This window comes from Suncus etruscus, chromosome 19, assembly GCF_024139225.1.
Source record: "Suncus etruscus isolate mSunEtr1 chromosome 19, mSunEtr1.pri.cur, whole genome shotgun sequence".
In the NCBI taxonomy this organism is placed as follows: Eukaryota; Metazoa; Chordata; class Mammalia; order Eulipotyphla; family Soricidae; genus Suncus; species Suncus etruscus.
Genome location: NC_064866.1, coordinates 27322598 through 27347907, shown reverse-complemented (window position 1 = coordinate 27347907; position 25310 = coordinate 27322598). Strand labels below are relative to the sequence as shown.

Genomic DNA, 25310 nt, shown 5'->3' with positions numbered 1-25310 from the left:
CTCAAGATGCTTATGTTTTGATGTGGGACATATAATGAACGAATAAAACCAACTTATAAACATGAAAACATGCTATGCAGGAAATTCCTTATGACTCTGAAGCCAGACTTCCTAGATTCACACATGGGCTTTGTCACTTCTCAGCTCTGTGACCTTCATAACATTGTGTAATCTTTGTGCTTTAGTTTTCCCCTCTGCAATGGAGGATAATAAACCTGCTTCCCAGGGTTGTGATGACATTTGACAGAAATTAATAGAGACAAAGTACTTAAAATAGGGCTCAGTTCATACTACGACGTATTAGTTGGGTGTCAACTATATGACCATTAAAGGGACGGTGGTTTTTCAAAGAAGGTGAATTTGAGTTTTTAATTAATTAGATTTACAAAGGACTTTTGAGGGGGTTGGGGATTGAGGGCTGAGCTCCTGGAGGCATGCCTAGTCCTGGTTTGGTGTTCAAGAGTGATCCCTAGTGGTGCTAGAGGTCCAAAGTAGGGTTGTGGCCACTGCAGCCTCATGCAAGGCAAGTGTCTTCCCTCCTGGACTCTCTCCAGACACGATTTACAAAGCTTTAAGTAACAGAATTTGGAGCATTCAATGTTCCAGCTTCAAACTCACCACCCATGTAAGGTCCCTCCTTTGTTCCCCGTAGTTCCCTTCTTCTCCCCAAGCAAGAGGAAGTGAGTCCTGGGGGATGAAGAAGCAGATGGAATGGTACATGAGGGGTGGCTAAAGTTATTCTGAATCATCTTTAGAGACTCCCCCGTTCTAAAGACTAGTATCCACCCTATACCTGCATATCTTCAACTCCCAAGAGCACTTTGATCACCTTGGGGGCCCATGTAGGTATAAAAGAAATAGGGACATCTCCCTCAGTCCAGTAGGTCCACAAGAGACCCCACGTCCATGTTAAGCCTCCCCAAGACACCCCCTGCTCTGTAGGCCCCATAAACAGAAAAGAGACAAGCACCTCCCTGCAAAGTCCCTTCTGCTGGTGCAAGCATCTCCAGGAAAGAAACCAAATTAGGCCCAGTTCCACAGTCAGAGTTGAGGGTCCTGCCTCCGTCCCTGGGCTGGTCAGGGGAAGTCTGGAGGGGGCCACAGGGTACAATCCCCTTTCCCACATGATGCTACAGGTGAGTCAATTTCTCACCTTACCAGAAATGCTGAAATCAGCTTCCCAATGATTCATGATGAGATTAGAGACCAAATAATTCCCCCCAAATGGGACTTTCAGCTAGTTCAAGAACCTGATTCTAAAACTCAAAGTCCCTTGGAAATAACAACAGTGTACATCTAAGCAGAACTAACCTGAGATAAGCGCCAACACAGTAGGGGTATCCTGTTAACTTTCAGAACTCTATAGGGTGTATAGGGGCCAGAGAGATAGCACAGTGGTAGGGCGTTTGCCTTGCATGTGATCAACCTGGGAGGGACCCAGTTTGATTCCCGGCATCCCATGTTGTCCCCCAGCATGCCAGAGGCGATTCTGTGCCCTGGTGTAAGTGCAAATGATGGTGCTCGAACCATGAACATTTTCCCAGTTTTCAGCTTCTGAGAGAAGCATAAGGGAATGGTTCAGTGATCTGAAGCCTGCTCCAAGTGCAGTCTTGCAGCCTGTCTTAGAACTTAGGATACTACAGGCTCTACAGAGCAGTTGCAAATCTTACTGAAACTTTAGAAAAGCTGGGGTTGATCTGCAAGTCTGACTTCCACATATTTTTGGTGGGGGTGGGTGAGACTTCTCAAACAGTGTTCAGAGGCTAGGAACTCATTCTCAGAAATACTTGGCTAACTGGGACAGACCATTCAATGCAAGGCCTATGTGATGTTTCTTAGGTCCAGTAGTGTGACCTTCCAGGGCAACCCCACAATGCTCAACACAGTGCCAAGAATTGTTTCTGTTTTTTGAGCATCTCCTGAACTGTGTCATTCTGATTTTCAAACAAGCTCCCAGAGGATGCCCATGAACTTGCTCTGAGAAACTTGCTTTGAGATTATTTCATTATGACTTGGGAAATATTAGGAGTAACAAAATACTAAATCTAAAATGGCAATGGCAAAATTCATAAGCAGTGGGGAAATAAAGCAGTCCTTTGGGTTTTGAGCTTTACAAAATTTGTTAAGGCATTTCCCAGGAATTTAGGAAGCTGGGGTACAATGGGTAGGTCATTTGCCTTGTACACAATCAACCTGGGTTTGATCCCTGGCATCCCATATGATCCCTTGAGCCTGCCAGGAGTGATTTCTGAGCCAGAGCCAGTAATAACCCCTGAGCACCACCAGATGTGGCCCAAAACTAAAAAAATAAAATAAAATAAGAAAGAAAGAGAAAAAATAAAAGAAAGAGAAAGAAAAAGAAGAAAGAGAAAGAAAAAAGAAAGCAAAAAGAAAAAGAAAGTAAGACAGAAGAAAGAAAGAAAGAAGAAAGAAAGAAAGAAAGAAAGAAAGAAAGAAAGAAAGAAAGAAAGAAAGAAAGGAAGGAAGGAAGGAAGGAAGGAAGGAAGGAAGGAAGAAAGAAAGAAAGGAAGAAAGAAAGGAAGAAATAAAGAAAGAAAGAAAAAGAAAGAAAGAAAGAACAAAAAGTTTTGGAATGGGACTATAGTAATAATACAGAATATTTGATCCCCAAAATTCCATAAGTTCCCCTGAGCCCACCAGGATAAATTCCTGAGTGCAGAGCCACGTATAACCCCTGAGCACCATCAGGTGTGGCTCAAAAGTCAAAATCAAAACCCAAACCAAACAAACAGAAGTTTAGGAAGGTGAGATTTTTACCTTGAACCTCTGGTCCCCTCAGGCAGGGAAGGCCAGGTTACCTTCCACATTCTACTATGGGAATTGGCCACAGGTGTGGAGGGCAAGGAGCATCCTGAACACTAGAATAAGACACATTTTCTTTTAAAAATGATGGGGGTTGTGTGGATGAAAATATAGTATAGTACATCTTGTAAAGTGCTTACTTTGCATGTTGCTGATTCTAATTTGATCTCAGCACCCACCCCCAGATGGTCCTTCAAATGAAGCCAAGAGTGATCCGTGAGTCAGGAATAAGCCAGGCGTATAAGCCACAAAAATGAAAGTAATGGCGGAAGGAAAAGGAATGAAGAGAAATCTTTAGTTTGCATGAGTGGGTGGGGGCCTTAACCACAACCATAGTTGTTTGGGGCCATAACCTGGGTGCTCTGGGGTATGGGGAAAGTGGAAACCTGAACCTTTAATGTCTTAATTATTAAAGCAATAGGGGAGGGGGCATGGAGGTAAGGCATTTGCCTTGCATGCAGAAGGATGGTGGTTCGAATCCTGGCATCCCATATGGTTCCCCAAGCCTGGCAGGAGCGATTTCTGAGTGTAGAGCCAGGAGGAACCCCTGAGCACTGCCAGGTGTGACCCAAAACCAAAACCAAAACAAACAAACAAAAAAGCAATAGGGGGACAGAGAGATAGTACAGAGGATAAGGAACTTGCCATGCATGGGGTAGATCCTGGTTTAATCCCTGACACCACGTATGAATCCCTGAGCACACTGGGTGTGCCCTTCCTTCCTCCCAAGCCAATATGTGTTAGGGGCCAGGGAGATAGTTCAAATGATGACTTCTCTGACACTAAATGTCTCCAACCCAGCACCTCAAGGTGTGGTCTTGGTGGCCTCCCAAGCACCACTGGTTCCTGGGGGCTTATCTGGGCTGAGTTCTATACAGAGTGCCCTGATCCCCAGCATTATTGGATGTGACCTCTATTTTTAAAGCAATTGTGCTTATCACCTTTCAAAAATCAGAAAAGTGAGAAATTGGTAAAGAAAATTTATTTAAGAATACAATATTCTTTAAAAAAAGAATACAATATCATTAATATTTTGGACTATAGAACCAGAGATATAGCATGGAGGTAAGGCATTTGCCTTGTATTCAGAAGGTCAGTGGTTTGAATCCCAGCATCCCATATGGTCCCCCGAGCCTGCCAGAAGTGATTTCTGAGCATAGAGCCAAGAGTAACCCCTGAGCGCTGCTGGGTGTAACCCAAAAACCAAAAACATATATATATATATATATATATATATATATATGTATATGTATATATATGTATGTATATATATGTATATATATACACACATATATATTGGAGTATATACTTCCAATTTTTTTCTGCTACACAAATGCATTTTTTAAAAATTGGATCAAAGACTGGAGTGATAACACAGCAGTAGGGCCTTTGCCTGGAACATGGCCAACCTAGGTTTGATCTCTGGTATCCCATATAGTCCCCCTCCCACCAGCCTTCCAGGGATTTCTGAGAGCTGAGCCAGGTGTAACCCCTAAATACCAAAGTGTGGCCCAAAAACTAAAACAAAAAATAGGATCAGACTGTATGTATTGTGATTTACTTTTTAAATTAAAAATGATCAAAGGTAATTTTGACATCTCAGAATAATTCAACAGTTTCTTTTTTGTTTTGGGGCCACACCTGGTGATGCCTGAGGGCTACTCCTGCTTTATGAGGGGCTTGTTCCCAGCAATGCTCAGGGTACCATGTGGTGCTGAGGGATCAAACCCAGCCTTTCAGGTGTGCAGAGCATGTGCCCAAGCCACTGAGCTCCCTCTCTAGTTCTATTAATCAAGTCCTTAGGAATGGACATTCCCTCCCCCCCACCCCCAGTTCTTGGTATTATAAGCACTGCTTCAGTTAACATCATTTTTCATACAAACATTTAGCTCTAGTTGATTTTTTTTCCTTAGAAAAAAGTCCAAGAGAAGCAGTCAATGGTTCAGAAGTTTCACACTGGAAATTTTGGGTGGACTTCTCTCTCTAGGACTCTTCCATGCAGCCATAGCAGTGACTGGGAATGAAGGATTTCAACTTGAGCTCATCTCTTTCTTACCTTTGCTAAAGTGATCCAAGAAAACTAGCATCCCATTATTTCAATCTGTATTATTCTGTCTCTTTAAAATTTAACCCATTTTCTTGCTTTGGGCCATTTGCATCTTCTCTTAGACAACACCAACATTTTAGTCTATTTGCAAAACTGAAATAAGTTTTTAAAGGCAATTTGTAAAATACTAAGAGAAAATAAAGTTCATGGTCACATGGACAGTACAGGGGTTAAGGCAGTTGATTTACAAATAGCTGACTTGGGTTTGATTCCTGGTACTCCATCTAGTCCCTTTCATACTGCTAGTAGTGTTAGTGAGTGCAGATCAAGGGGTAAACCCTGAGTATAGCCAAGTATGGCCCTAAAACAAAACAAAAGGAAGACAAGAAAATTCAGTATTGAGATTTTTATTATACAAAGTGCTCTGACTGGTTAAAGAGCTCAAGGATAGGACTGGGGAGACAGTTCAAAGGGCTGAGCATGTGCTTTGCATGTAGGAGGCCCGAGCTTGATTACTGGTACCGAAGGCTCTCTCAACACTGCCAGAAGCAATTCTTGTGCACAGAGCTGGGAGTGGCTCCCCAACCAAAAGTAAACAAAAATGAGCACAATATTCAGGTAAAGGTGCAAATCCTGTTTACTGTGGTGACTTGAGCAACCTATATTTTCTGACCTCAGATTATGCATTGTTAAAATGAGAGCACATGCTAGGATGGATGGTTGGATAAAATATGAGAAGCGCCTGGCACTATGTGCTATCAAAAAGTGTGTTTGGGACTGGAGGGATAGCACAGCAGTAAGGCATTTGCCTTTTTCACGCAGCCAAAATGAGATAGACCCTGGTTCGAATCCCGGCATCCCAGATGGTCTCCCGAGCCTGCCAGGAGTGACTTCTGAGCTCAGAGCCAGGAGTAACCCCTGAGTGCTGCCGGGTGTGACTCAAAAACCAAACAAATAAACAAAAAGAAGTGTGTGATTACTTATAAAAGCATGGGGGAGGAGAGATAGTATGGAGGTAGGGCATTTGCCTTGCATGCTGAAGGATGGTGGTTCGAATGCCAGCATCCCATATGATTTCCCAAGCCTGCCAGGAGCGATTTCTGAGCATAGAGCCAGGCGTAACCCCTGAGTGCTGCTAGGTGTGACCCCAAAACAAAACAAAAAAAAGTATGGGGGGAGGGGCTGAAGAAATAGATCTTGCCTTGCATAGAGCTGACCCAGGTGATATCCGGCACTGCTTTGAGCCCCACCAGTAGTGATCCCTGAGCAGAGAGCTAGGAGTAAGTCCTGAACACTCCTGCATTTGACTCCAAAACAAAACAATTAAGAAAGCATGAGGGGGGGGCGGAGAGATAGCATGGAGGTAAGGCGTTTGCCTTTCATGCAGAAGGACAGTGGTTCGAATCCCGGCATCCCATATGGTCCCCTGTGCCTGCCGGGGGCGATTTCTGAGCTTAGAGCCAGGAGTAACCCCTGAGGGCTGCCAGGTGTGATCCAAAAACCAAAGCAAAAAACAAAACAAAACAAAATCATCTCTCTTTAGGGGCCGAAGAGATAGCATGGAGGTAAGGCGTTTGCCTTTCATGCAGGAGGTCATCAGTTCGAATCCCGGTGTCCCATATGGTCCCCCGTGCTTGCCAGGAGCAATTTCTGAGTCTGGAGCCAGGAATAACCCCTGAGCAGTGCCGGGTGTGACCCAAAAACCACACACACACACAAACACACACACACACACACACACAAAAAGAAAGAAAGAAAGCATGAGGGACTGTAGATAGTACAGCAAGCAGTTAAGGCTTGTCTAGCGTGCCTCTAAAATGACTTTAATACCCAGAACTGCACATGGTCCCCAAGTCCCTCCAAGAGTGATCCACAAACACAAGGCCACAAGTAAGCACTGAGCAGAGGGAATGTGGCACCCTCCCCCCCCCCCAAAAAAAGGGCAAGACTTCCTCCAAAATTAGGAAATAAAATAGAAAATACAAGCAGTAAATAATCCTTTGGGAGATTGTCTCATTTTCTTTAATAACAAATAAAATACTAATTGATGCAAGTTGCTGTCTCAACCTTCCCTTAAGTCCCTGCTTTAATATTAATAAAAACATTTAAACATCTGGTGATAGGCATTGCACATTGTATGGCTGAAACTCAGTCATGAACAACTTTGTATCTGTGACAAAAATATCCAGTTGTCTCATGAACAACCTTGTAACCAAAGTCTTTAAAGAAAGTAATTTAAAAATATTTTTAAGAAAGAGAGAGCAAGAGACAGAACTAGTGGTAAATATAAAAAATGTGAACTTGTTTATTCAGATTCACAATTATAGATTCACAATTAGTTGTAAGAAGTAATATAAAAATATCTTGTGTGTTTTAAAATAACCATTTAGAAAGGATCATTTCCAAGGAAGGGTAGGAGGGCAGTAAAACTGAGTTGCCCCCAGTGTCATATCTCTGGCTGTGTAGTTCAGATGATTTTTCTTTCCTTTTTCTTTTTTTGGTTTTTGGGTCACACCCGGTGACCAGGGGTTACTCGGCTCTGCGCTCAGAAATTGCTCCTGGCAGGCATAGGGAACCATATGAAAGCGGGGTTTGAACCGCTGTTCGTTATGGGCTGGCTGCATACAAGGCAAACACTCTACCGCTGTGCTATCTCTCCGGACCCCTCAGATGACTTTTGTGTAAAGTTTGTGTAAAGCACTTCAGTGATATGCATCATCATACAAACATACTGGCCACCTCTGACCCACACACTTCCTAAGGAAGTAATTCAAAATAGGAAAAAGCTCTCAGCACAATGCTGCTTGCCAGCATTGTTTATGTGGGAAATGTGGACTGATTTGTTTCCATACAGGGTATAGTCAAGTACAGTTAAAAAAAAAAAAAGAAAGAAAAGAAAGAAAAAATATAAAGAATTCTGTATTTATGTTGTAACCCCTAATATGTAGAAAAGTGCCTAGAATTTTAGAATTTAGTAATGAATATTTGCTGAATGAGTAATGGTGATAGCCTTTGCACTACAGTAGAATAAGATATTTTGGATTAAAAAAAACATAAAAGGAGAAAGAGACAGATACAGAGAAAGAGAAAGAGAGAGGGGGGGGGGAGAGAGAGAACTTGAAGAGCTAAAGTGCATGCTTTGCTTCATGCAGGTTCGACCCTATCATCACCTGATTCCCATCTTTATCAAGAACAACCCCTGAGAGGCCAGAGTGGTAGTACAGTGATAGGTTATTTGCCTTGCACCAGGCCAGCCGGTTCATTCCCTTGGCATGCCATATGATATCCTGAGCCTGACAGGAGCAATATCTGAGTGCAGTGTCAGGAGTAGCCCCTGAACATCAAAGGGTATGGCCCCCAAAAAGAGCTACCTCTGAGCACCAAGCTGAGAATAGCTCCTGAACACAGTTGAGTAAAGTTAAAAAACAAAAGGGTAGACTCATAAACAATAACTTAGTTCTTGAGACAATCTTAAACTTTGGATTTTTATCTTTGGTTTTTGGGTCACACTGGGCAGCACTCAGGGGTTACTCCTGAGTAACCTGAAATTTCCTGCTCAGAAATCGCTCCTGGCAGGTTCGGGGGACCGTATGGGATGCAGGGATTCAAACCACCATCCTTCTGCATGCAAGGCAAATACTCTACCTCCATGCTATCTTCCCCTTCAACCTTGTTTTAATGAACAATTCAATCCTTCAGAAAAAGTTTTAGAGCTCAGATGGAGAGATTCAAAACTCATCTCAAATATGTCACCTCTAAGGCTAATTTGAATCTAAAGGAAAGGAGGAAAGCCAGAGAAGTATTCTCTCATGGTAACCTAGATTTTAAAAATCTGGCAGAGGAGAGAAGCCAAGCCACGCTGATGTTCTTTCTGCAAGTCCCAAGTCATCACAGGCCTTGGACGCTGCAAAGAGTGAGCTCAGAAGGAAACAGAATGCAGTGGCCAGCTCAGCTGTGTGCAGGGCTGTGGTGTGAGCCACAGAGGAGTGAGTCACTTCCTCTGTCAAATCCACATCTGTGTGTGCTTTGCTGCAGGAGAACCCCAACACCTTGACCAGGCGGAATCCTGTCGAGAGAAGCAGGCCACAGTGTGTCTTCTGCCACCAGGTCCTTGACTGGTGAGGTTTTCTTGGCTGTTAAGTTCCCAGGGTGGGCAGGCACCAGTTCTTAAATGGTAATTCCAGAGAATGGGCAAAGATGAGCTAAAATGGGGGGTCAAGCCTCTGGCTGAGTTACAGGTGCACAGAGTGTAGGGCTGGACACTGGACCCAGACTTCCTGACAACTTACAAAATCCTCCTTCCCATAGTGACTGTCCCTTGACAGCATCCAGGTCACCAAGGAGAATGTTTTTTTGTTGTTTTGGGCTACACTTTTTTGTTTTGTTTTTGTTTTTGAGTCACGCCCAGCAGCGCTCAGGGGCTACTCCTGGCTCCTGGCTCTACACTCAGACATTGCTCCTGGCAGGCTCGGGGGACCATATGGAATGCTGGATTTGAACCATCATCCTTCTGCATGCAAGGCAAATGCCCTACCTCCATGCTATCTCTCTGGCCCCTGTTTTGGGCTACACTTGACTATGCTCTGAGTTTACTCTTGGCTCCGTGCTCAAGGATTATTCCTGACAGGCTTGGGGAATCATATAGGGATGCTGGAGATGGACTCCAAGTTGGCTGCATGCAAGTGCCCACTGCACTAACTCTCTAGCTTCAGATTTTTAAATCAAAACCTTAGAGCCAGAGTTTAAAACAAACACTCAGGCCTAGCAGGAAGAAGCCCTGGTAGGGATAGTGCTTCAGCTGCACTGGGGGAAATAGAAGACCCTATGGTCAGGGGTCAGCGCTACAGCATCAGAGGGTTGATCCGTTCTGCTTCTTCTGAGAATTATCCAGAAGGAAGGCTACTATGCACTATTGTATACAAGCTCCTGAAAAAAGCACTCCTTCCTGTGGTGAGTGAAAATCTTTCTGCTGGATCCTAACTTTCTCCCCACAAAGCCCCCTTCCCCCCTATTCCCACTGAAAATCAATTTCAGGGTTTAATTCTCCTTATTCCTCAGCAGGAAAAGGTCTAGACATAACATGTAAATCATGAACAAAAATATTTCATTGGTTTTAATTCTTGGTGCATCCGAACATGTGCAAAATCCTAAAGAGAAATCCTTAATGCCTAGAAACTCTGACTGAATTATCTGTCAGCCCATCTGGATTCAGAATCATTTATTCACTAATAGGAAGCTTCTGGTAGTGAGGGTTGCCATCTCTCATCCTAGTTTGGGAGAAAACAAACCTTAGCCAATTTGCTTTGGAAGGTCTAGAGTCAAAGAGGGCAGGGCTATTTGGCACCCATTATTATATGGGCATAATGAACACTAATAGAAGCAGATGACAGCAGCGGAAAGACTGAAGTTTCCTGTTAGAAAGCATTCCACCACAGGAAAGGGCACTTGTCAAAAGGCTTCTATTGAGCTTCCACCCTCTAAAAAAAAAAAAAAAAAAAAAAAGGAACAGCATAGCATTTGGGCTAAAAATTCTTGTATGTCATCTATCTGGGGACCATTAAATAACACATCCATCATCAGTTCAGGTCTCCTTTAAATATAAGGGTAACCAATGATGCTTACTTTATGATTCACCCTTCCCAGGCTGAGTGTTTTTTAATGTATTGAATGAAAAAAAATCTAGCTTTGAACTTTAGTAGGTTTCATTAAATAAAATAAAAATAGTTTGACATTTTAAACTTTGCACTAGGCACTGAAGATATGAAATGTTGCTTTTACTGAATTCCTAGCCTAAACCCCCACCAAATTACTTAAACACTGGGACAGAAAATAGTGTGTTTAAGTCCACTCTCTGATGATGGACAAAAGGGGAAAAATAACCCAGTGAAGTGTGAAATCTGATCTAGCAGTGAACCTAATGCTGAGAAATAATAAGCTACAGACACAGTGGTAAACTGAAAGCCTAGCAAAATAATATAATCTCTGAGGGACTAATTGAATGAAGCACTATATATTAAAAATAAGACATGGGGTGAGAAGACACTCTGGTGGAAGGTGTGGTGTTGGAACATTGTATGCATGAATTTCTATCATGAACAATATTATAAATCATGATGCCTAAAATCAAAATAATTCAAATAGAAAAATAGACATATGTATCTCTCCGAGAGAACGTTCTTAATAAAAACTTGCTAATCGAAATACTATTTTCAGATAATTTGCAAATGATTCTTTTATACAGATAGATATAATATCTGTAAAATGAGTATGTCTTTATACTTTTGTATCATTTCTGACACAAAACTTAGGGTTCCAGATTATACTTCTTGCTATTTCGTCTGGGTGAAAGCTGTCTTACCAAGCAGCTGTGAAGCTAGAAGTTCTGAGTGCACAAAATATATGAAAGAGGCATAAAAAGAAAGCCATGTGTTGGAATGAATTCACTTGAGTGTGATCCCAGTTTTCCACTTCAGAGAGCAGATGTTTAAATGCCCCGAGGAGGAGGGTGGAGACAGAAAATGAGGTGTGGGAACATATGTGACTCAGGAGCATAGCATGTTTTTCCAGAGGAGGAAAGGGCCTGGCTTCTCAACCCCCAATCTGAGATTCCCAGTGTGTGGCCTTCCCTCCCTCCAGTTCCATGCCTGCCAGTGAGAAGCTTAGGCAATGTCAGGCGACCCCTTCAGCTCCACCCAGGAAAACTTGGGCCTAAGAATGAGCAATTCTCCCTAGAGGCGTATGGCTGCATCTCAGGGCTGAGCAAGAGCTTTATTAATAAGCACTGTGGATTAGGATTCTTCTAAAGGAATTCTAATTAATTCTAATTCCCTTTGGAGGGGTTAAAATTTCCGTGAAAGAGCAAAGCTTGAAGCTACAAAGCAGGTCTGAGGAAGGTAGAGACCAGAGAAAAGTTTCTTTCTGCTGCCCCCTGGTGGCTATGGATAACCGAACTGTACCCCAGACTTAGGACAAAAATCTGCTTTCTGCTGAATCGTCTAGGTATCATGGGACCAGAAACTGTCCCCTAGCTCAGCTGCTTCACCTGAGAACTGGGTCGCAAACATGAAAGAAATGCCAGTTTTATCATTCTTTTGCGTCTGCATTCTATAAAGTTAGCAATTGGTGCTACACGCTGGGGCAACTAGACAGGTTTGATTTTTATGCTGAGCTTACAGATGCTCACCAGACCAAGTGCGCTGGTGCAATTTCTTACAGAAATCTCGGTTTGGCAAAAGGATCTCTTTGGCTCTTTCTATTTTGGTGGAAGCCAGGCAGCATTTGAGTCTTTTACTGATCCTGTGTGTCTTATGGCCCTTTCTCAGGCAGCATCAAATGGAGAAGAAAGGCCACAGAAAGATCCACTGTGACAGGCTTCCCGGTGTTGATCAGGAAAAGGCACTGCATTCTGACTCAAATTTCAGTAAGTCAAGGAGCCTTAGGGCTGGATACATGGATCCCGGATGGTCCCAGACTGTGGGATTTACAACAGGATTTTGGCTTGCCACCTACTCTATCAAACAGCACTTTAGTAGGGTGATACTTTATTTTTTTTTCAGAGTGGAAAGTTAATTTGGGGCTGGAGATTCACAGCAAAGATGGTTTATTGTAGCCAGCACCACGTATGGTCTCAGGAGTATCACCAGGGGTCATTCCTGAGCACAGAATCATGAATAGGCCCTGAGCTCCTATAAGTGTGGCCTTCCCATCCTTGCCCCCAAGAAAAAGATCTATTAATTGACAAAATTTAAAGGATGAAGTTAATGGGGCACTGAGTACCAACACGTATTTCAAATGGGAATGGGGGTGCTCCAAGGATTTGGTTCTTATGTGGTCTCAATTCTGCGTCATCAATCTTTCAGCATGACCCTGAAACTGCTCCAGGTAAACTTACCTGACACAGGAGATTTGCTCCATCTTGTCTGCACACATTTCTCAGAAGTAAAGAACCTATAGAGCTGGGAGCTTTGGTGCATGGGATGAATGGTTTTTATCCTCCAAAGAAAGCTTAAGTAAAAACATTCAGTTGCAGAACTGCTCTGGGTAAGGAAGAGGTGTGGCTGAGGCCTGCCTAGTCAGGCAGCTCCTGACATAAAGTCATGGCCCAAATCTAATCTTCCTGCTCTGATCCTGAAGATACAAGGCCAGAGAACTTGAAAGACTTGTTTACAGCATACAGCCAAGTGCCTATCTTTTTATTTCATATTTGTTCTGTGTCATGTATAGTTCTATTTTTAATTAGGAGGTAACATGCTTTCAGATGATAATAGGTTTCACTGGAGCTAAGGAGATAGCATGCATAGTGGTTACATTTCTGGCAACATCTGGCCCTTGAAACATGAGTGGGTTGATCTGATGGTCCGTGGTGCTGCAGGGCATAAGTTTCCCCACTTGCTCAGGCCCCTACATTGACCATTCAGGATGGCTGAGGATGACTGGGTGTAGGCTTGGGCCACCTGAGCACCACTTAGAATTTCCAACCCAAATGTTCTCACTGATTGAGCACTGACTGAGTCAAATGGGATGAGTAAAAATGTTTAAAGTAGAGTTTTCTGAGATCTTTCAGTGGCATAGTGAGGTTCTTCTCTTTCCCAGCTGTTAGATGTGTGCAAGGCCAAAGTTGTAGCAGGTCAATGGAGACAAAACAGTGTGAACCATGCAGATACCTGCTGTGAGCCAGAGCTCAAGATACCTGCCTAGACATAGATCACCACTCCCCTCTTGTTTCTCAGCCATGTCACAAAATTTGCCATTTTATTAACATGAAATAGATTTATCATTGCTTTAAATGACATCATAAAAATTCTTAACACATCAGTTTAAAATTCTGTAATCCAAGCCTCTGGACTGCCCATTCAAGTACTAGGAATTACCTGGGAAGGCTTACGCACAAGCAAAAAAATGACGGCATTTTTGTACATATGCAGACATTTATATTCATGTAAAATATATGAAGTATATGTTTCTATAACTTATTTTTGTTTTTGGTTTTTGGGTCACACTGGCAGCGCTCAGGGGTTACTCCTGGCTCTATGCTCAGAAATTGCTCCTGGCAGGCTCGGGGGACATATGGGATGCCTGGATTCGAACCACCATCCTTCTGCATGAAAGGCAAATGCCCTACCTCCATGCTATCTTTCCAGCCCCATGTTTCTATAATTTGACCATCAGCTATTATAGTATCAGTATATAGTATAGTATATACAGTATATAGTAAAGTATACAGTATAGTATAAAACATTTATAATATAAAGAAGATAAGCAATACATAAATCAAAACCCTTTGGAGTCTCAATTTAAGAGTCTAAATGAACCCTGAAATAAAATGTTTGAGAACCAGTGACACAGTGAATTATCTCTGTAAGCGAGTAATTGTCTTCATAGGTAAGGAAATGGTGGCTGAGAGAAATGAAAAATTACTTTGCAGACTCAGAGTTCCCCTGTTATGTATCACCTGCTGAGTAATGAAATATACCCCGGACTTAATTATTTAAAACAATGACCATTTACTATCTCACCGTCTCTGTGTGTTTGACAGTTGGAAACAGCTAAGTTGGATAATTTACTTTTGAGTCTCTCAAGAGTCTACCATCAGGAATGGCAATGCTTTCTACCAGAAGGCATGACTGGGACCAAGGAATATGCATTCACATGACCGCAGATGGGTCTTGGGTATTCACTAGCAGAACTCTCCCCCAGGGTGCTGGACTGTTAAGTTTATATAGAGGCTTTTACAATATTTCTCTTTGGTGTATGTTTCTCTGCCTGCTTTCCCGCCTCAAACCTTTCAGGTAGGAGGCACTGTTTGGATAAATAGGAGTAAACCTGGGAGGATGGGGTCCTTTTGCAGCTGGCTAGCTAGCCCTAGAGTTTGGAGCAGCTGGCGGACTGGCAAAGGATTTTTGTCCGAACTACTTCTTGCCTCTTTTTACCCTCTTCACTGTGTGGATTATTTACTGTGGATCTATATAACTGGAATTGCTTCCCCTGTCTTGGACAGAGGAATAGGAATTGCCTTTCCTTCCTGGGAGCTCGGGGTGGGGGGTGGGGGAAATCAAACCTCTACCTATCTCCAAGAGAATGTAACTCTTCACTGGACCACTGACATGGGCCCTCAGCTTCCACAACACAAGTGATCAATTCAAGAGTAGACTGAGTGGTGGAATCCCCACTCAGTCTTCCCATTAAAAAGCCAGCAGCCTCCCTCCCATCCTCACCACCTTGTCAGCAGAGAAATAGCCCAACTCTACAACTAATCTCAAAAAGAAAATGATGCTACGGAATTTTCCCAGGTAGAATGGTCTGGGATGACAATTCTGGGGCCTTTTCAGAATGAGGAAGGGCAGATTCCCCCTCCCCTTTTTTATTTAAACGCCATGATTACACACTTGATTGTAGTTGAGATTCAGTCAACTCAACTAGCACTAAACAGCCCAGTAGATCCTCAGACAATGACTTGTAAAATCATTGTGATATATAAAAATTATCAGAAGACTCTTACTTATTTAAATTTTGATAATTCCATTTGCCTTTGTGTTGCAACAAGTAATACAAAGTAAATTTGTTTGCACCAGCAAAGGGGCAGGCTGGGATGGTAGGTGAGAAACTGGGAACATTGGTGGAAGGATGGTCAGGATTGCTGAAATATTTATTTCCTGAAACAACTGTATTATGAAGAATTTGGCAAATCCTGATGTTATGATTTAAAAATACTTTTAAATGAGGAGACCGAGATGGAAGTTTCAAAGGATTTTGTTTTATTTTGGTCTTGGGGCCACACCCAATGGTGCTCAGGGATTATTCATGGCTCTGTACTCAGGAATCACTCCTGGAGGGCTCAGGCCACCACATGGGATGCCCGGGACTAAACTCTGAGTTGGCTGCATCCAAGACAGGCACCTTACCTACTGTACTATCACTCCAGTTCTCAATGAAATTTTTTTCTTTCTTTCTTTCTTTCTTTCTTTTTTTTTTTACGAATCTAGTCTTTGAAATGATATACCATTACAACTACTTTTTTTTTTTTCTATTTTTGGGAGTAAGTTACCAAATCCATAGAGTAACCAAATCCAATAGGATCAGCCTTTTGAAGCATGTATTAATGAATTTATAGACATGTTTCCACCAACTCAACTGTAAGTGGCAGAGCCTGGCTTTTGGAACTTATTCACTTCCTACTGTATATCCATCCTCTCCTCTTTCCTATCCTCTGTGCAACCACCATGGGTTCAAAACTAAGAAGGCATTCTATAATTATTGAGATTTGGAAAAGGGAAAAAAGCACTAATGCTCATTCCATTAATATTTGTACCTTGAAAGATAATGTTACAAATGAGTGTAATTCTGGCCACACAACTGAAAGTTGGAGGAGAAGGTGAGCCAAGTCCCTGCCCCACCAAAGCCACACCTTCTGGATCCATCACCCATAGTTACCACCTCACCAGTGGCCCTGTTTCACTACTCCTCTACTGCTCTTTGAAGAGACACCAGTCTGGCCAAAAATCAAGGTATTTGGGCTGACACTACGAGGACTTTTCTTTTTTTGAGTGAGTGCAGGCACACCCCCTATGCCTTCTTGTAATTCCAGAAAACCCTGGCAGTGGAAAACACACCCTATAAAAGATGCAGAATCAGCAATAGTGCTTGGAATTCCTAGACCACACAGCCACATCTGCTGCCATTCAACAACTCTATTTCTAATAGTCATCTCTGTAGGGACACATCAAGTTAAATGCCAATGTGCAACGGAAGCAACCTAATGTTCAGAGATGAAATAGTTTTTAAGATCTTATAACTTTATTGTTTTAAAACATTTATTTACTTACTTTGGTTTTGGGGCCACACCTGGTGATACTCAGGGGTTACTCCTGGCTCTGTGCTCAGAAATCACTCCTGGCAGGCAGGCTCGTGGACCATTTGGGATGCCAGGATTCAAACCACCGTTCTTCTGCATGCAAGGCAAACGCCCTACCTCCATGCTATTGAACCTGGGTCCATCCTGGCCGCATGCAAGACAAATGCCCTACTGTTGTGCTATCTCTCCAGCCCCTCTTAATAACTTCCTGACAATGACTTAACCTCATTGTCAGAATTTCTCTCACTGTTGTGCAGAGTAGTTGCAAGATATGATAATTTTCTCTAATATTCTCGTGGCTACACTCTTCACCTTCTTTCTTTTTTTTTATCTTCTTCCTTTATTCTTTCAATAATTTTGTTCCCACTTACCTGAAAACAAATGTATTATGATCAATTATATCAACTATGTAATGCATGGTCTTTAAATAGAGTAAATGATATTTTTAAAAAATGAGTGTAATCATGAATGTAGCAAGGCAAACATTGTTGGCAGGATTTCGTACCCTGACTTCATGTCCTGAGATTGAATCACTGCCTGGGCTCCAAGCCTGACCTGTATGACTGCCTGGCTCCAGCCTCCATTTTGGCTTATCTGGAGAGCCCCTCTGACCAATCTGCCAAGCACGTTTTAGATCTTCACCAGACAGGCATGCTTTTTATAACTGACTTTCCCTTGGTACCAATGAGAAAAAGGTGATGATTTAATTTCCCATAAAGAACTTAGGGACGGGGCCGGAGAGATAGCATGGAGGTAAGGCGTTTGCCTTTCATGCAGGAGGTCATTGGTTCGAATCCCAGTGCCCCATATGGTCCCCCGTGCCTGCAGGAGCAATTTCTGAGCTTGGAGCCAGGAACAACCCCTGAGCACTGCCAGGTGTGACCCAAAAACCACAAAAAAAAAAAAAAAAAAAAAAAAAAAAAGAAAGAAAGAAAAAGAAAAAAGAACTTAGGGACTTGAAATAAGAAAACCATCTTTCCATGGCCTGGATGATAAAATGCAAGTTCTTGATCACAGCAGGGTCTGAGAAAAGAATATAGATATATCAAAGCAAATCAGAAAAAGTAACTACAAATTTGAATGTCTGATAATTCAGTCGGCTATTTCTTACAGATGACTTTAGCAGACATTTGCTAAACCTTTTATACATGGTAGGCAAATTTCCAGATGTTCATATCAAAACTATCACTTATCATGGATCTTGATAGGGGCCCGGCGGTGGCGCTAAAGGTAAGGTGCCTGCCTTGCCTGCGCTAGCCTTGGACGGACCGCGGTTCGATCCCCCGGTGTCCCATATGGTCCCCCAAGCCAGGAGCAACTTCTGAGCACATAGCCAGGAGTAACCCCTGAGCATTACCGGGTGTGGCCCAAAAATCAAAAAAAAAAAAAATGGATCTTGATAGTCAAAAAGGGCTTCAAAAGTGCGGAAGCTGAGCATTTTGGTGTCTAAGGTATAATCTGCACAGTCAGAGTCTGACTCAAAACTTCCATTGTGCTAATAATAATAATACTAATCATTAAACTCATTAATCTATTGTGAAACCTGGACTTTTTCAGGTTCTGATATGGGCCACGACTGCTGTTCTGTATCTGGCACTGTTGTGCAGAGTAATGAATGCAAAGATTGTGCCATTAAGCTTCATCATCCCCAAGGATTCTATAGCAAGGAAACATCTAAAGGTGGGGGTGACTGTGGACTCAGAAGGGTAAGGGGGACAGTTGTGTTCCTAGGCAATAAGCTATATTTCTAATGATTTATTTTCAGTATTTCATTATAAATACAATATCCCAGGAAAGGATTGCTTCAAGCACATCGAAAAAAGCATCCCACTCTGCTTTTTAAATGAAAATAACAATTCTTCACTTCGTAAGTATATCTCCTTTATGCACTCATTTTTGTAAATAGTCTAGCTTTTCTGGCTTGGAAGACTCATATCCTAAAGACACTGATTCCATGTAGGGAACCCTCCCCTCTCCAGTCTACTACCAGGTCTTAAGCACACCCACCTTATGTTTCTACAATAGTCTTGAGGGTAAGAGGGGCCAGGTTGGAGGATACAAAATCCTAGCAATAAGACTTAAAAAAGTGTGCTCGCTTTGGCAGCACATATACTAAAATTGGAACGATACAGAGAAGATTAGCATGGCCCCTGAGCAAGGATGACACGCAAATTCGTGAAGCGTTCCATATTTAAAAAAAAAAAAAGACTTAAAAAAGTATACTAACCATGCCACCTAGTGTTAAATCATAAACGCTTTATGAACAAATTAAGGAATACTTGAAACTAGTATTGCCATTATTAAAGAGTGGCAATGGCTTTAAATGACTCCCTACTAAAAGTCAGCACATAAAGTAGTAATGAAGGATTTGTAAAATGTCAATGCAAAATTTTGCTGTCTGAAATTCTAATAGCACAAATATATATATATATATATTTTTTTTTTTATAAAGATGAAAACATGACTCCTTCCTCCCACGGAGAAAGTGAGGGATATAGTAAGGATATATTCCTTACTCACTATAGTAAGGAAAGGTGAAGGTTGAATGGTTTAATGCTGAAAGCAAAAGGTTATGTTATACAAATATGCAGGGACAGTCACTGCAGGCACTATTTCTCTCTCTCTCTCTCTCTCTCTCTCTCTCTCTGTCTCTGTCTCTCTCTCTTCCTCCCTCCTCTCCACCCCCTCCTATTTATTTATTTATTTATTTATTTATTTATTTATTTATTTATTTATTGGCAACAGAGGTTTTCAGGGGTTACTCCCTGCTCAGTGCTTGAGGTTGCTTCTGGTGATGTTTGGGGTCATACTTGGACCTTCTGCATACACAGCATGTGCTCTCGTCCACTGAGCTCTCTTGACCTATACCTTCTTTTTTTTTTTTTTTTTTGGTGGGGAGAGGAGCGTACCCATCAGTGCTCAGGGAGCCCATGCAGTGCTGAATAAGGATTCCAGGTCCCAGGACTCCGATATACTAAGCATATGCTTTAGTCCTTGAGCTATCTCCCTAGATTTCCTCAAGAGTTAGTAGTGTATTTTGGCAGGATGTTGAGGATGTTGTAGATTGGTATGCTGGACTAGAACTGGACCAGAGGAATCTAGGTGCTTTCTACTTTGAATCTCTACAGTTCAAATTAAATCCAAAAATGTATATGGAGACTACTAAAGGACAAAACTGAGCTCATTAGTGTTTATTCTTCATATCTTACGTTTGAGTGATCATCAGAACTACATTTGGACTTTCTGGTACTGACCTGCCTGGCATGTCTGTTGCATGCCTGAGGCATGATCCTAGGCCCTTATCACATGGGCAATACCACAGTGGCTAGGGTGTCTTTTTTGCATATGGCCAACCAGAATTGAATACCTGGCATCCTATATGGTTCCCAGAGCACTGCCAGGAATGACCTCTGAACGCAGGGCCAGGAGTAACCCCTGAGCACCACCAGATACAGCCCCAAAACAAACAAACAAAATAAACCAACAGGCTGTATTTGTTTTCCTGAACTCAGTATACCTGATAAAATTTTTCTTTCCCTGGGGACGGAGAGATAGCACAGCGATAAGGCATTTGCCTTAGATGCAGGACAGTGGTTCAAATCCCGGCATCCCATATGGTCCCCTGAGCCTGCCAGGAGCGATTTCTGAGCATGGAGCCAGGAGTAACCCCTGAGCACTGCTGGGTGTGACTCCCCAAAACTTTTTTTTCTTTCCCCAATTTTCTATTTATTAATTGACTTCTTTGTTTTGGGCCCAGTGTTCAGGATTACTCCTGGCTCTGTGCTCAAGGATTATTTCTGACCAGGCACAGGAGACCATATATAGATGCAAGAGATAGAATCCTGGTCGTCCATATGCAAGACATGTGCCTTACCCACCATACTATCACTCTGGTCTATTTTACTAACATCTTATGAAATGCTTCATTCATATGACTGATTTCAGGAAATTATACCCACGTAGTCACTAGATGGGCATCATTTTTCAGGACCCGAGTTTAACAGTAGCTAATATTTTCAGCCGGTTCAAAATCAAAATGGATCTGTTCCCAGAGAGCAAATTCAAAATCCTATAAAGATGAGTATGAGCTCATACCAGAAAAGTAAGTATTTTACTATTATTATTATTATTATTATTATTATACTAAAAATGGCAACTCCTTTGGTTGGGTGCACACACTAGTTTGTGCATCAGGTTATTTGGAGGACATAACAGAGAAGCAATAAAGCCAGGATCAAACCTAAGCCTAATTAATTTAATAAGTATTAGCCTTAGCTGCAAGGTATTCTTTGAAGTTCTGAAGACACAGAAAAAAACCAACGACAGTTTCTGCCTCTGTGGGGTTTATCTTTTTGGTTAGAAGAGTCAGCAATCATTGTGTAGGCTAAGAAGGGAATGTTGAAGAAAGGAGGGTAAGAATGGAAGAACTAGCAAGAGTATGTGGGGTAGAGTGAACAACATTCTAGTCTGAGATTATTCTGGAGTAGAAGGTTCCTTGGTAAATTCAGGAACTGTGTGCGGAGTCTAGAGTGTGGCAATGGAGCATAAACAGAAGCCTGGTAAGGGAAGGCTAATGGCATGGATTGGGACAGACAGCACAGGGGCTTGTCAGCTGCAAGGAGCTGTCTCAGGAATGGTGAGGAGCCAACAAAGGTTCTAAACCAAAAATTTTTAAATTATACTTTTAAAAAAATTTTTGAAAGCTCATTCTAGTTACTAAGGGAGGAAGAGAAATGTCCCAGAGTTACCAAGAGCAGAGCAGAAAAACCAACCAAGAAACTGGTAATAATGAAGTTGAGGGGCTAGACTCTCTAGCCGCTATCACTCTAGCCGCTTGAGTGATATGGTCCTCAAAGCCTGTCAGGAACAACTTCTGAGCGCAAAGCCAGAAGTAACCCCAGAGCACCACCTGGAGTGACCCAATCCCCCCTCCAAAATAGTTGAGTTGAAATGATTGGTGGTAGCTAGGCCTACGGTGGCAAAAATGGAAAGTCTCAATATTCAAGAGCTAAAATCAGAAGTGGAAGAAATAATCAATAGGTGAAAACTTCAGGCTCTGGAATCACACTGTCTAAACCACAGTTTCCCAGAGTATAGTGAAGCATTGAAGAACATGGCTTCTGGAGATTTTTTTTGTCCTCAAGCAGGTTGCCTAACCTCTGTGTCTCTTACTCCCTCCCCTATTATGTTTCTCCATTAGTTTTCAAAAGAAAGTAACAGTGCCCGACTCACTAAGGAGTAACTACAAATAAAGCACTTAGCAGATTATAATCATTTGGGGGGGTCCTGCAGTACTCAGGACATATTCCTAGTTCAGGGATCATCACTCTTGATGGGGTTTAGGGAACCATCTGGGATGCCAGGCACCAACCCTGGGTTAGCCACTGTACAATCTCTCCAACCCCTAAATACAGCACTTAGAAAGGTACTTGGCTCCAAATAAGCAGTTAAGTAAGTAATGGTGACTGCTGATAATGATCAGATATGGAGAAGTTGAGGACCTGGAGCTCATCATCTTTCCACTGCACTGCACGTCCCACCTTGCAAATTTCCGTTATCCCATTGTTGAATGCATGGTATACCATGAATCCCATGGTAAATGCATCTGCAGAATCAACTGTAATCAATGTGGTAGAGGGAGACAGTTTGAATTCACAAACACTTGTAGTCACTTTCTGGAGATTTGGCTCACAAGTGCATGTACTTACACATTAATGTCTGGTCTAGTGAAGTCGGGAAGATGAAGAAATGTTCCATGGCAGACCTGTCGTTAGGCAAAGTCTCAGTGCAGCTTGGAAGGCCACTTTTAATGGTTGTACACTACGATAATGCCCTTCATGTAGACTTCATGAATAAAACTCCCTACCACCATGCAGTTCAATGAGAAAAGCTGTACATACTGATCCTGGCTCCCCATGACCCCTTGACTTTGGGCCACACTAAAAGACAAGTGTTACAGTGTAGTAATTGGGGGCAGGGGGTTTTTCTTCTGTTTGGAGATCATTCTAGGTATTGCTCAGCCTTACTATGCAGGTCTAACTGTTCATGCAGTGCTGCTGGGGTGGAATAGGGGGGGCATGCAATAGTTAGGATGAACTCACACCCTCACACATGCAAATTATGCACTCCATCCCTGACTATTGTCCAGACACTGTGTTGTTTAGTTTTTGCTGCAACTTTCTCCCTGCTGTGTGAGATCACTGGAGCTAGAATGAACTGAACTAGAATGAATAAAGGATGATTGCAATTGGCAGATTTATTTACTATTTAAATATGCAGGGTTTGGGCTGAAAGTTCAGTGGATAAAGTGCTTCCTTGCATGTAGCTGACCCAGGTTTGATTCTTGGCATCCTTAGATGGTCCCCCAAGGCTGCCAGAAATGAGAGTGCAGAGCCAGGAATAACCTGAGTATTGCTGGGTGTGGTCCCAATACCCTAAATAAATAAGCAGAGCAGAAGGCTGACTCCACTAGATAAAAACTAAGTTAAAAAAAGGGGGGGGGGCCCGGAGAGAGAGCACAGCGGTGTTTGCCTTGCAAGCAGCCGATATGGTCCCCCGTGCCTGCCAGGAGCTATTTCTGAGCAGACAGCCAGGAGTAACCCCTGAGCACTGCCGGGTGTGGCCCAAAAACCAAAAACCAAAAAAAAAAAAAAAAAAAAGGATTGCTTCTTTTTGTGCCCATGGATAAAGAGATAAATTCCAGGGGAAAACCCCCTTTGTGGTCATGACAACTACAGGACTATAGGTACTACAAAGGCAGATAGTTCTTGACTCCTCTGCCCCATTCTTTAATCCACAAAGAATGGGGTGGCACTTAACACAAGTATCAATGTGCTTCTGCCTTCCAGAAAATACTCTGCGGCTTTTCTGAACTACAGTTCAGACCCTGCTATACTCTCACCCCATTCCCACTCCTGCACATTTTCTGGAAGCAGATGCTTATGCAGTGTTAGCAGCATCAAAGAAACAGACCCTGAGGTAAGGTCTTAGGGGAAAAAAACCCCTAGAATTCTTGCTTGCAAATTTGGTCTTGACTACAAAACTGATGGCTTCTAAGTGACTGTCCTATGGGAGCATTATGCTGAGTGAAATAAGTAAGAGAGAGAGAGAGAGAGAGAGAGAGAGAGAGAGAGAGAGAGAGAGAGAGAGAGAGAGAGAGAGAGAGAGAGAAAGATGCAGAATGGTCTCACTCATCTATGGATTTTAAGAAAAATGAAAGACATTCTTGCAATAATAACTTTCAGACACAAAAGAGAAAAGAGATGGAAGTTACAGCTCACCTCATGAAGCTCACCAGAAACAGGGATGAGTTTAGTTAGAGAAATAACTAAGTTTCGAACTATCCTAATAATGAGAATGTCAGAGGGAAATAGCCTGTCTAGAGTACAGGTGGGGGTTGGGTGGGGAGGAGGAAGATTTGGGATATTGGTGATGGGAATGTTGCACTGGTGATGGGTGGTGTTCTTTACATGATTGAAACCCAAACACAATCATGTATGTAATAAATTTGTTTAAATAAAAAAATTTAAAAAATATCTAAAAAAAAAAAAGAAAATACTTTTCTAAAAACAATGTGCTCAGTCCAATGATATTATTCAGCTTGAGAGTCAAATGGTTTGTATTATTGCGATTATTTCCAAGGGAATTTCCTGAACAAAGTGTTTGTGGGTGGTGCTTCAGTTCCAGAATTCTCTGGCCCAAGCTGGAAGGCCCTGGAGACTGTGCCCAGCTACTTCCAGGTCTTTCCCAATACCGGGATGCGAGCTGACAGCTGTTTCCTATTTTCAGATCAGCAACTCCAGGCCACTCTCAAATACTTTTACACACACACATGTGCTGTATTCCCAGGTCTCTCCCCACTGGTTAAGGCCCCAAAGTTCCCCAGGAGCTTTTTATCCTCTTCACAACTTGCTCTCTGCAACAGGGAAATGGCCCGGCGGCTTACTGACCTCACCCTTTGTTTCATGTTCATCAGTCACATTTGTCTTTTTTCTTTCTTTCCCTGAAAAACAGATTGCATTTCAGACTGGTTTCCAAGGAGACCAATTGTCAAAAACAGAAATGGACTGGGAGAGAAAACAGAGACTTTGAAACTTCCACCTAGGAATGCTTAATAATGAAACAATAGAAAGAGTAGTGATAAAAAATAAAGAAAAAAAAAGAAATAGTAATGATGTTATGTAAATAAGCATGTGGATTTTTCTTCTATAGGTTTTAAACATGTCTTTGGGTCATGCCATGAGGACAGCCGCCATTTTGAAAGAAACCACTAATCAGATGATTAAGACTATAGCCGAAGATCTTGCCAAAGTACAGAGACGGAGGAGTCAACTGAAAACTCAGGCATCCGAGTATTAAAAATAAAAGTGGAAACTTCATTATTTCTCTCAGTGTAAACTTTATTTATATTAGATAACTTAAGAAGAAAACTTTCTAGGGAGAAAACACAAAAAATCCTTAGCCAATTGAGGACACATCTTACTAACTAGGGAAAAGTAGGGTCGGTGATCCAAATCTTAAAATGAAAACCCATATAAGCTTTAATTTAAAAACAAACAAATCTGCTATTCCTAACTCAAAATAAGTCAA

At 42.2% G+C, this 25310-nt stretch overlaps 1 protein-coding gene and 1 non-coding gene across 2 annotated transcripts in view; both read left to right on the top strand.

The window, feature by feature from the left end:
- The window catches only part of AKNAD1 (AKNA domain containing 1), a 51423-nt gene extending 26344 nt beyond the window's left edge, over positions 1–25079 (top strand). The window contains exons 6-10 of the mRNA XM_049765603.1: positions 12193–12290; positions 18279–18401; positions 20742–20823; positions 23570–23699; positions 24933–25079. Of these exons, the coding sequence (XP_049621560.1) occupies positions 12193–12290; positions 18279–18401; positions 20742–20823; positions 23570–23699; positions 24933–25079 (580 nt within the window). The remainder of the gene's footprint in view (positions 1–12192; positions 12291–18278; positions 18402–20741; positions 20824–23569; positions 23700–24932) is intronic.
- On the top strand, positions 18810–18916 carry LOC125997654 (U6 spliceosomal RNA). The gene has a single exon (XR_007491693.1). It is a non-coding gene; the product is annotated as a U6 spliceosomal RNA (small nuclear RNA).
- Positions 25080–25310: the final 231 nt, after the last annotated feature.